This window comes from Musa acuminata, unplaced genomic scaffold (assembly GCF_036884655.1).
Source record: "Musa acuminata AAA Group cultivar baxijiao unplaced genomic scaffold, Cavendish_Baxijiao_AAA HiC_scaffold_960, whole genome shotgun sequence".
NCBI classification, from domain to species: Eukaryota; Viridiplantae; Streptophyta; class Magnoliopsida; order Zingiberales; family Musaceae; genus Musa; species Musa acuminata.
This window is the reverse complement of record NW_027021179.1, coordinates 24,687-36,883: the sequence shown is the minus strand read 5'-3', so window position 1 is coordinate 36,883 and position 12,197 is coordinate 24,687. Positions and strand designations below refer to the sequence as shown.

At 40.4% G+C, this 12,197-nt stretch overlaps 2 protein-coding genes across 3 annotated transcripts in view; one reads left to right on the top strand and one right to left on the bottom strand.

Moving 5' to 3' along the window:
• Positions 1-11: 11 nt before the first annotated feature.
• LOC135665225 (NAC domain-containing protein 7-like) lies at positions 12-3,217 on the bottom strand (the record flags this gene model as incomplete). The annotated part of the gene is made up of 4 exons (XM_065177151.1): positions 2,801-3,217; positions 1,444-1,630; positions 1,093-1,368; positions 12-502 (listed from the first exon to the last, which is right to left on the bottom strand). Coding segments are annotated over exons 2-4 (927 nt in total), but the record flags the coding sequence as incomplete, so codon positions are not given.
• A 2,337-nt stretch (positions 3,218-5,554) lies between these two features.
• LOC135665224 (uncharacterized) overlaps positions 5,555-12,197 on the top strand; it is a 28,390-nt gene continuing 21,747 nt past the window's right edge. For both annotated transcript variants that reach the window (XM_065177150.1, XM_065177149.1), the window contains exons 1-9: positions 5,555-5,786; positions 5,867-5,959; positions 7,095-7,270; positions 9,486-9,759; positions 9,833-9,900; positions 9,963-10,032; positions 10,117-10,473; positions 11,219-11,298; positions 11,388-11,439. In XM_065177150.1, the coding sequence (XP_065033222.1) occupies positions 5,583-5,786; positions 5,867-5,959; positions 7,095-7,270; positions 9,486-9,759; positions 9,833-9,900; positions 9,963-10,032; positions 10,117-10,473; positions 11,219-11,298; positions 11,388-11,439 (1,374 nt within the window). In that variant the 5' untranslated portion in view covers positions 5,555-5,582. The remainder of the gene's footprint in view (positions 5,787-5,866; positions 5,960-7,094; positions 7,271-9,485; positions 9,760-9,832; positions 9,901-9,962; positions 10,033-10,116; positions 10,474-11,218; positions 11,299-11,387; positions 11,440-12,197) is intronic.

Genomic DNA, 12,197 nt, shown 5'->3' with positions numbered 1-12,197 from the left:
TCATCGGCAACTTGAAGAAGGTCGTCTTCATCCGAGTAGATAGGTTTCTTTGAGCCATCATGGCTGAGCTGAGCTGCAACGAACTTGTCGAGAATCCTCCAATCCGTCACTTGGTCTGATGCTTGGCTTAGGTTTTCATCGTTGTTGTCCGTCGTGGTTGCCTGAAGTTGGTGTCGAGGTTGCACTGCTTCATTCTCCGAGAAGATGAGTCGCTGTAGGGAGTCTCCGTGGTTCAGGTAGCTAAAAATCATGGGGGGCTCTACTGGTGGGAGCTCGTGATCAAGAGCTTCGTGCGGCGAGCGGTAATGCAGTTTTATCTCTCTCTTGTAGGAATAGAGTTGGTGGTGATGATGATACTCCATGGCAGGCTGCGGCATGGTCCTCTTTGGGGAGTCGATGTCGTGCATGAAGGAACCTTGCTCATCGTACCATGGCAATTCATCACTTGCCTTTCTTGCGGTTGGCACTCGTTTCTTGAACACCCTGCACACAACCCAACCCTCTTCCTGTAACATGAAGTTACAGGACACATATGATCACGATAAGATTGTAGAAAACCATGTCATGCAGAATAATCATCACTTGCAAGAAGAGATCAATTTTGCAAGAATCTATTCAGACATGGCACTTCAAGACTAAAAATATCAAGGAATTGCCGGGAATATGAACTTGGTTATTGTTTCAAGCTGCAGTAAACGCTTTAGACTAAACGTAGCAGATGAAAGAGTCGAGTAAATCACAACATGAAGCTGCTTAATTCAGGCTAAACTAAGTCAAAAATGCAACCAACCAAAGCCACTTAGAATTTCTTGTATAATTAATTATATTGTATGTTGCAAGTGGTTTATCTAATTATAATCATTCTGGTATAAGATGTAAACGTTTTGTATAAGAAGAACAAAGTTCAGATCAGGACATGTATATATGTGGCTATCGATTTTAAAGGAGTTTAGCTAAGACGGCAGTGGTGGCGTTTTAGTTTGCAGACTTTAAAGAAGAATATTAGAGTAGATATGAATGCATGCTCTGCATGAGCCATCGTTGTTCTATCAGTCTTTGACATGAGAAGGTGAAGTTTAAATGAGAATAAACTTGCCTGTGGAGGTCCATTTTCACTTGTTTCAAGACGGTATTCATGCATGATCCAATCTGACTTTTGGCCATTTGGTGCTCGACCCTTGTAATAGACCAAAGTCTTCCTCATTCCGACCAATCTATGCTTGGAGTAAATCGGTTTGTCTCTTCCAGTGGCTTTCCAGAATCCAGCTGTGGTTGCTCGGTTAGTTCGAGTTCCGGTTGGATACTTCTTGTCCTTGTGGCTAAAGAAGTACCACTCGTTCTGCTCTTCTGCTCCTATCCTACAGATCTCTATGTGATGGTGTAAACATGATCAGTTCAAGTCTGAAAGGAGCAGAAGTACTTGAGGTTTTGTGTGAGATGTACCCTGAAGATCCCAAGGTTCGATTTTATACAAATCCACATCTTTTATTACGTCTAAGTCGATTTTTCTTGCAGCCACTTTCTTCCTCAGGTAGTAATCTACCAGTTCTTCATCGGTGGGGTGGAACCGAAAGCCCGGTGGAACGTGCGAGATGGTGTTCATACTCTTGCCGTGATGTTGCGCCAGGTCCTGCAAACCATGTCATGATAATAAGCATAGTTATCTTTGCTGTGATGGAGTATCACTGCACCAAAGATTTCTCTGCAGAAGTGTAATTATATGTCAGTTCTTTTCTCTGCACCCTGGAATACATGCATGGCATAAAACCATCATGTATCAGCACTACTCTTAAGGGAGATTATATGCGACTCTCGAGCTTTAGTAATGTCAAACATTTCTTCCATCATCATATGTGAATGACAGTTGGTGAACCCTATTACAGTTAGAAAACACCTTATTTCTGTTATAAAATATGAGATTTCTTTTTATGCTAAGCATTGCTACAGTAAGTCTTATTAGTTTTCCTATGGTATCAAATGAACTTGCAATTCTGAATGAAAGTATTTGAAAAGCATCAAAGCCTGAAGATAAGTTGCATGCTTAGTGAGATAAAATATGTTTTGACCTTCATTTTGTTCAACTATTTTCTTCATTTTGTTTTCCCAACACATCTGTTGCCTTCTACACGCTAGACATTCGTCACAACTTAGGTTTGAGGTCCATCGAAGACTCAAAGGAAGATAAAAAAAGGCTCCTGACATATATTTGATCCGGTGGATATCCTCAAGGAATGTCTCGTAAAAATGTGGCCTACAAAAGAACGATGGTTCACTAGTGAGATTTCTCTTTGTTTCTGAACAAAGCAATATAGTAATGATTTCTATCACGCATGAAGGTCCTCAAGAATAGCTCAAGAGAACTATGGAGTTGTCACGCTATATATGGACAAAGCTCATACGTAGTTCACTAATCCACCCATGAAATATCTCCTTCCATTTAAGTGTTTGTCGCAACATCTTGCGAGAAAAGAAGTGAAGCAGATCTCGTAACGATCATGTTCGCGCTTCTCTATGCCATGGATCTCTCATTCCGTTGATCGAGGACTGTAGATCGCATGAACAAGGTGCATTTCTAAGAAATGCTTTCATGAGGATGCTTAGGGCGTGCGGTGAGCGATGATTAACTTGACATGCAGATCTCCACCGAAGTGGACAAAAGAACGAGAAGAGGAAGAAAACCATGGAGATCTTTAGTTGCATCTTAACTCGCTGACCTAATTTCCTTACAAGAGAAACGCAGATATCCATGATCGACGAAATTTAACATTCTCAGTATGGAAAGCTCACCTGTAGGTATTACCTGGAGAAAGACGGCGATGAAGGCACTGAGATCTAAGCAGGTAAGATCTGGATCTTTCGTTCTCCCGCACTTTTCTCTCAGAGGGGAGCACGAAGACGGATCAAACCTGTCTTGGGACTTGAACCACTCAACAACGTCAAATTTCTTCGGATTGGCCACTACGTGAAGTGAAATGATCCGAGCCCAACAAGAAGACGCAGCAGAGATAGAGAAGAGAGGAAGAAAAGAGGCAGCTGGAGAACAGTGGTGGAGAAATAAATGGGAGATGGCAACTTTTCAAGTGTTGGTCATGGATAACATGTCTCTCAGGCTTTCTTCTGCCACCCAAAAAATTGTAGGGAGAAAGATCAAAAGCCTCCTCTGCAACCACCTCGCGTGCCGACGAGCGAGAAGGTGATGGAGAGGAGACGGGCGAGAGCGAGAGAGAGAGAGAGAGTTGCAGAGAACGGAAACGGGGGACAGCGGGTATAATAAGTAAAGCTTCGGTGAGGCTCATCCGCTTTCACCCACCTTCCCACTATGCAAATGCTAAAGAAATCAAAGATATATCCATATATATACATATATATATATATATATCATATTTTGGTATGTATGTATATATCTATTACATGTAAATATAATAATAATGGTCGAACAGCGTTCTATGGGTGTCACGGAAACCTATGAATGAGTTGTGTGGATCAAAAGATGACCTACTTGATGAGCTCATCAGAAATAACGCATCTCTCTCCCCTCTTCTCTGACTCGAAAAACATAAACAGTTTCTTCTGCTTTTGTTTCTGCGTTACATGATAAATAGAGTTGTTGTTGTCTGTGAGGGTTAGGAACAGTCTCCAGCCACAAACAAAGTGGGAGCTTAGAATGACAAGCTCGACAGAGGTAATGATATTGGTTTATCAGGTTATGCAAGCAAATAGGAGTCGGATTTGCAAAGTACTACACACACCTCCGATTAAAGAGGAGGACATTGCCGGAGACGTAATTGAACAGCCACCTCCACTGCCCACTCCAGCGTGTGTGGGACCGCCCGCACCTTCTATCCATCCATCCATCCATCACCTTTTCCTTTTAGATTTCTTTTGGCGTCGTCCCCACCGCCCCTTTCCACCTTCTAACATCATGCTTCTACCCTAGCTCAGCTTTCAGCCATTGCAGAAACCCACAAAGCCATGACCACTTAAGTACATCTCCATTTGTCTGTCCTCCGCCATGGCCTTGTCCAAGTTTTGCCTAATTAGCAAGTAGCTTCAGCGAGTAACCTGTTCTCTCATGACTGGCATACGAAGATGGAGGGGTGAGTGGGGGACGGGCCCCACGAAGGAGCGACAATGATGTGGATAGGCGAGCCCGTGGGTCCCGGCGTGGACTGGCCCCCATCATTAGGCACGCCATATACATCTATATATTTACTTGTCCTGTTCGGAAACACATGCACCGCAGGTTGGGTCGGCTTTTCCACGGTTAACACGTGCACAGCCCGACTCTCTTTCTCTCTCGCTCTCTGACCTCCTCAAATTCTATTACCGAGAGTCAAGTCTCGTGCATATTTCTCGCATCATCCGAGTTAGCACCGTATTATTTCGTAACTCGAGATTTTTTGACCACCCAAATTTCGGGCCCACCCAATATGTGGAGCCCGCGTCGAGCCAGCACAGAGCGCACCATGGTAATTCTACGGCGGACCCCAGTCATGATTGCTTGGCGCACGACATTGAGGCCCATGAACCCGGTCCATAACAAATACTTTCTAATCGGAGCAAAAAGACCGTCCATTAAGCCGCTGGGGTTGAACCCGGTCCGGGCCATCCAATACAAATGGCACGTCACAATTCTTGTTCATTAAAACCGATCCAATTTTATAAATTATAAATATAGCTAAAATTACTTAAATATTTTTTTATTGAATATAAATATGTATGATAATTTTGAGATTAGGATGACGTGAGAAAGAAAGTGAGATCACTCGTGTAATTGCGCCTCTCTTTGGGCCACCAGTCGTCTATCTCAAATCTTCCTTCACTTTCTCATCATCCTTTACATCTTTACACCTTTTCCCTTTCGTCACCAACATGAACATAAGTAGTAGAATTGCCAAATGTCATTTTGACGACTATAAAAAATATGTTTTGATCTATATCAAATTCATATACAGTCACTTGTAACAATGGATAAACTATAAATATACATTTGATCATAATAACTATTTCTTTTATATTATCGAACACTTTGTTTGGATTTAATTCATATTTTGGATATCATCAGATATTATTTAATCTAGCTAAAAATTTATGTTTAAAATGATGGTTGATTTTTTAAAATTGTTTACTGTATTAGTGCTGTTATTAATTTTTTTATGCCTAATATTATTTATTATATTATTTACTTTTTTAAATAATTTATATATTATATATATATATATATATTTAAAAAGTATTTTTAGATAAATATAATCAGTTGTTCGGACGGTCGAAGCAATAATATGATTACAGCATAATATGATACCCGATTACACCATCAAAATAATAATCACAATAGGGTTTATTTTTATTACACCATATAACTTAATTCAAATCATGCGTGTCAAGAGACTCGAAACTTCCCTCTCCCAGCCTTTCGTTGTTGCACGTTTCCCAAAATTACATGTACACCCTCAACAGACTCGAAGATTAAGGGCCCGATGTGTGGATCGTTCCCACCAAAGAACTCGGGCTTGGAATTGGGCCCGGCGATCTCGTCGTCTTCATCCGGCATTCCGCGTCGCTCGTTTAAAAACCCAGAAATGAAGTCCGGGTTGGAAACGGGTCCCGCTATGGCGCCGTCCTCATCCGGCGTCCGCTGCTGGCGGACGGCGTTCCTCACCCTCCGAGACGAAACCCTAGCCTCGCCCCCTCCCCCCGCCCTGCTCGCTCTCCTCCGCGATCTCATCCTCTCCCACCCCTCCGACGCCATGGTCGCCGCCGCAACCGATCTGCCCCCTCACGAGGTGACGCTGGAATCCCGTTCTCGGACCCTTCTTTTTGATCTTTGGGTTGTTCCTGAGGGAGCGAGATTTGATGGTTTCAGGTGACTGCGGATTTGGTTCTGCTCGCTGAGCTGGCGTCGGCGGCTTCGGTGTGCAAAGATGTGGATGATGTGTTGCTGTGGACGTGCCATTTGGTATTCTTTGTGCTTTCTTGCGTTCTCGATGCATCAAGTTGATCTTGATGCATCAAGTTGTTCCTTCAATGATCTAGCTATTCGAAACAGTGATCCAAGTCACTGGGGCTTGGGATAAAAGCACAACTTGCTGATTTTTCTTTGATTATATCTTCAGGATTCTAGTGTTCAGTATATCAAATTAAATGCTCTGATGCATACGGGTTGAGAATTTTAGACCATCGGTAGGATTCTTTTTTTTGGATTCAGAAGGACGATGCACCCGATAAATTTTGTTTGTTCTTCCATAAACTTTTATTTTGGCTAAGTAGAGCTTGGCGCTTTGGTCAACAAGCATCCTCACACTGAGGAAACAAGTACTCTACCCCTCCCTAGTCAAAGAAACCAAAGACAGCCACAATTTAAAATCTCTTTAGAAAGATAGACCAAGATTCTAATAAGAATAAAAAACAATAAGAGCAAAATAATTGTTTATTATCTCTTTGTAGATACATTCTTCTACGACCAAAATTTGGTGGATTGAAAATCCTCTGGCGACATAGATTAAGTTCCTGGAAGTACCATCAATGACAGTAAGTAATGAATCTGAGCAGTTTCTTAAGATGTTCTTCTTCTCTGACTTATGTATAGAAAATTCTATGACCTCAGAAATTAAGTTTATATCGTGGACTGTCCTGTGCTTTACCTGTCTGTGGCCATCATGTGTCATGCTTTATACCATGATCTTTGTACTGATGGTTTCGTACTAGAATGCGTGAAGGTGAAACCTCTGGAATGATTAGTCCCTTTTGATCCATGAATTTTATTCAAAATTGCGTTATGTAAATGTGCTATCGATTTTAGGTTGATATCCTTTTTAACAAGGAAAAGATGATATCTTTGTCTGATACTAGTCGTAGGCTTTGCATGTCTTGTAATGTTATCATCAAGTGTGTTTGAGATTCTATAAATTTTTCCTTTTTTTTGTGTTTGAAATTCTATATTTTCTGTTCTTTTGTGATATTTGGTTTTCTAGTGGTATGACATTAATAATTGTTGGTATGACATTGTGTCTTAATATGTAATCAGAGATTGTTTTATTATACATGCTGCCATTACCATTTACTGCCCCTGATGCTGTTCATATCCAGTGCAGATACATGCTGTTAGTTGCAAAGTCTTCCTTGGCATTAGTTCTTCTTCTTGGACCGTAATACTGAACATTCTTAAAAGGGTTGTGGAGCACTTGCTTGGTAATACTGATAATAGTAGTGTTTGTATGGACGACACTTATAGAATGAAAGCACTAACCGAAGTCTTAGATATTCTCAGGTTAGTGAACTATAACAATTTTGTTAATAGTTCTCAGCCTTCTTTCTCAGTGCTTGTTCACTTGCTTGGTGTTTGTTCGTTGATAATGAATCAACACAATCTGCATATGTTGTTTTCATCTGAAGCAAAAAGATAAATAAGAGAATTCTTGAAGTTGTACTACTATGCATTTATCTTTAGATTTCATCATAACAACCTGATGTCTAAGTCCATTTTTTTGTGTAATATGTGAAATTGGCAGTGACGAAAAGATTGCCTTGTCGAGGAGACCTCCTGTTTGCACTATCTAAGGTCATTTAGGCATTGCCCAACATAATCACAGTAGTTGCTCTTTGAAATTCTGTAGTTACTTATATATCATTTTGTTTCAACCACATTCATTATAGGATTATTTGAGCATCATAGCCAGGCCTGTTAAAAATATTTGAAATAATAAATGCATGTACGAGCTTGGTTAATCGAACCTAGATGATATTTGAGCATAGCTAAATTTCAGATTGGTTGCCAGTCCAAAGGTAGTGTTTGGTCTGATCATGATTAAGCCTGCCTCAATCTTGGCACAATCATTTTAATGCTGTCATCATTGGCATCGATCATGCAGACAAGTTCTTGCTTGGCTCATGTGATGATCATGCATGTTATGTTTATTTGGGCTCATTACAAAGCATCTCTGTATTAAAAAGCCACGTACAGTCTGTCTGGGATCATTGAGCTAAACTTGTAGCCCTAGTCACTGATTCACTCATTTATGTTCATGGATTTAAACACCTTAGTGTACTGACTGTATCAGGCCTGTAGATAATGTATCATATAATGTTGAGTTATATGATGCTTCAACTTATGCTTTATTTGTTTAGTGATATTAGTGAGGACAATATATCAAGGTTCGTCGTACTATGTTATACCACTTAGTATGGGCGGTATGTACCGGTCCGATAGGGGACCGGTATTGGCGGTACATCGGTATGCTCCCATGTACCATGTGTTGGTATGTTTGGTACAGCTCGATATGTACCGTACTGACAGCTGGTCGGTACATTGGTACGGACCGGTTAGACGAACCATGCAATATATGCTGGTAGCCTGGTACTAACATACTTTATCAGTATCGGTACAGTGAATATGCAATGACCACCATTCTTAGTTTCGGCTATTTGGGGATGACTACATGGATCCTTTTTCCTGCTATTATTGAGCTTTATTTAGGTCGATTTCCAACAAAGTATTTTTAGGTATCCTCTAGCTTTTTTCCCACCAATAACTCTAATCAACTTGCATCATCTAATGTGGGCATCTATATCCTCTAGAGTTTAAATGATATGGGTTCAATATCTCAGTTTTGATTTCTTGAGTTCTTGATGTCTTAACCAGGGCACATTGGATAGCAAGACACTGCTGGTGATGTCTTGAGCAGGGCACATTGTAGTAGTCACTAGTCTGTCACATGGATCCTTGGTGCCTTATTCCTTTCTTTGGACCATTAATTCAGTAAACTTGTGTGTGATTAATTTTTTTATATCAAGTTTGTCATGATCCCAAGTTTTCACAATTTGTGTGAGCGTCATTTAGCTAGCAGTTGCTGCTTTGTCAACAGCGTTCACGAAGGGGAAACCTCAGGATGGCTGATAAGCATTTGGGTCGATCAGACCACTTCATGTTAATTCAGTAATGCAGTTGGGCTGATTGTTGGCTTCTGCACATGGGAGAAAATTAGTTGGTTTAAGCCAGTGCCAAAATCAATAAATCCAACAAGTGCTTTGGCTGGTTATTTTGGTTGGTTGAGTCAGCATAAAACATGCTGTCCAGCATGCCATCCAGCTGAGCTGCTACCTAGTTGTTGGCTCATCACCTAATCCTGCTTTTGTTTTTTAGGTATCTTGAGACAAATAAGTGTCTGGTGACTCAGGCCTTTTCTGATCAAGCTCACTATAGGAAACCGGTCAGAGAACACAGATTTGTTTTTACTTCTGTACAAGTTTTCTGTCCAAATTTACCATGATAAGAAAGTCAGGTGCTACCTTGGCATCATTATATCAGAGGATGTCATTGAGGTATTTGTGTAGAAATGCCATGATTATAATATTACTAAATAAACCATTTTTTGGGTGCTTAGAAGGTATCATCTTTTGGTTTCTGCATTTAAAAAATCAAATACCTTTCACATTTTTGGATGCTGTAAGTTATATGACAAATAATTCTTTACCAAAATTTTCAGGCTTGCTGTCAAAGCATATAGAAGAAACAATTCGTTATCTGAGATTATGGAGTTAGTCAGGCTTCTTGTTTGTCTTGTTTCATGCTTGCATGCTGAGTTATTTAGCCTACATCATCCACATGGAACCCACAGTCCTTTCAATGATTCTGGACATAGAAATCCTCTATGCAACATTTTATGGGACATACAAACTCATGCACTTTCCATGATGTGTGATGCTTTAACTGGAATTGGAACTTCTATCCCGGCCAACTTATGGCAATCAACAATTGAGGTGAGCTTGTTTTCTTTGTTTTAACTTGTCTCTGTATCTATAGTTGCTGTGGCATATTTTATCTTGTCACCAGGTATTGAGGAAAGTAATAGATTACTTGGTGTCGAAGAACTTGCTGCTTGAAAACTCTGTCATGTCAAGGTACTTTTTTCCCATAATTGGACAAGCAGAAGTCTTGAATATAACCTCTTATCTTTTTGCAGGCTTTTGTTGAATCTTCTTAATTGTCTGCATTTGGTTCTTTTGGAGCCAAAAGGTTCTCTTTCAGGGCATGTATGTCTGTAGCTTCTGCTGTGTCTTTATTTTGAATGAATTTTGTTAGTTAACCTTCGATAACTTTCTTTGTGAAAATCTAAGGTGCCAGGTTTGGTAGCAACATTGCAATTATTTCTTGTGTATGGTCTCCCCAGTAGATCTTCATTACGACCTATGATCAGTGATTTGAAGGAAAAAGCATTTATTTCTTCTGGCATAAAATCTGGGTTGGGGGAATCCATAAAAAGTGTTCCCGGTCCTTATAAACCACCACACTTGCGCAAGAAGGATGGTCCTAATAATGACACACTGGATGCTCAGTGTTCTTCAGACCATGTGCCTTCAAAATATGGTTTCACATCATCAGATTCGGATCATAGTGATAGCGATGGCTCTTCTAAGCATATAGACCGTTTCAGAAGCTCAAAAGTTAGGTTGGCTGCACTTACTTGCATACAGGTACTTTCTTGTTTACATTAAATCCCTCAGGTTAACTTTTCTGCAAGTTCAGGTTTGTTGCAATCTTATCAACTAAAGAAAAGATGTATTGTTGTAGGGTGCTTTAAGTCCCATGTCAGGACTTAAAGCTGCTGTTTTGCTCAAAAAGTAAGATGGTTAAGCTGAATTATTTTTCATAAGGTCGAGATATTTGATGTTAGCTGTAGCTTGTAAAAACATTATTCTTCTAATGATGCCTTGGCTGTTAGACTGTTAGGAAGTTGATAGTAGTTGAGATCATCCAAATAAGCAGTGAATGACAAGTAGATGCAACAGGTAATGCAAAAGGCTCCATTGATAGGTTTGTGTGCATAAATCTTAGTTGTTTGCCAATTAGAGCTGAATATATCTTTCATATGCTCTTTAAAATTTCTTTGAAGTAGTTGGAGAACTTTATGAAACAAAAAATTCGAAAACGTTTTCTAATGGGCCATAGAATAGAAGGTGGTTATTGATTATTTGATTTGAGATGTAGTCATCCTTTCTTTTAATGTAGACCTATTTAAAAATCTGTATAGATGCATGATGAGTTAAAACATAAAGCTATTAGATTTTTAGGTTGGAGGCCTTGCTTTTACCATGCTTGATAGTTGATACTAGGTCCTGTAATTTTTGGTTCCATCCAGTTGTCAAAATTCTGAAATCTATTGCTATTTCAAAATAGTGTGCTGAGAGCATTTTGTACTTGTTTTATTTCTATTCTAAGGATCTTTGCCATGCTGATCCAAAGTCACTTACTTCTCTCTGGATGCTACTTTTACCTGAGAATGATGTGCTACAATCAAGGTTCGACTCAATTGACCTTTTGATGCTATGAGCTTTTTTTTCTTTATTTTCTCTTTTTACCATCACTTTGTGCAATTGTTGTTCCGCAGAAAATTCGAGGCTAATCTGATGACATGTTTGCTCTTTGATCCCATAATAAAGGTAAGCTTTTTGAAAGTCTGTTGTGTGTTTTTTGTCTTCATATGGACTTCCCTTTGATGCCTTTTACCTGTGAAATATACTTAAGGTTTTTCAAAAGCCGGTTTTCTAGAAGCTCATCTTTATTGTTGAAGAACAAACTGCAATGCCACCAGTAAAGATGGCTCCTATGAAGCATGGACATGCTAGATTAAGTGGCATACCCGTGTCTAACACGTGTCAGACACAGGTTCGTCATTGACACATTCAGACACGTGTTGGACGTCTGTCCAGCCTTGTCTTTTTCTTTTTTAATTGTGTTGGATACGACTTAGAATGTCGAAGTCGGGATTCTGTGCCACGACTGCGAAGGTGTTGTGAAACTGGGATTCCTCACTGCGAGTGGACTGTGAAGGCTTGGAATCCTTTTTCTCACGAATTGAGGAAGGATTTTCTTACCTATCGTTGGCGTTAAATACCTTAAGACTCGATTGAACCCTTCTTCCTCACCGGCTTCCCTTCTTCCTCACCAGTGTAGCCTTTGCTTCGCCCCACCTGTGGAAGAGGCAGGCTCTGCCCCACCCGTCGCCTGCATTCGGTCTAGTGAAGCCTGCTCCCCACTTGCGTCCCATCATCATCCTTTGGCCCCGCCCCTTGCCAATTGACCTGCGTCCCTACGAAGCCTCTGACAGAGTCGCGCTACCAAGCCCTCCGCTCCAAGTGCCCCACCTACGACCCGATGGCTGTCGCGCATTGTCGTGTTGTCGAGCCATCTAACTTGA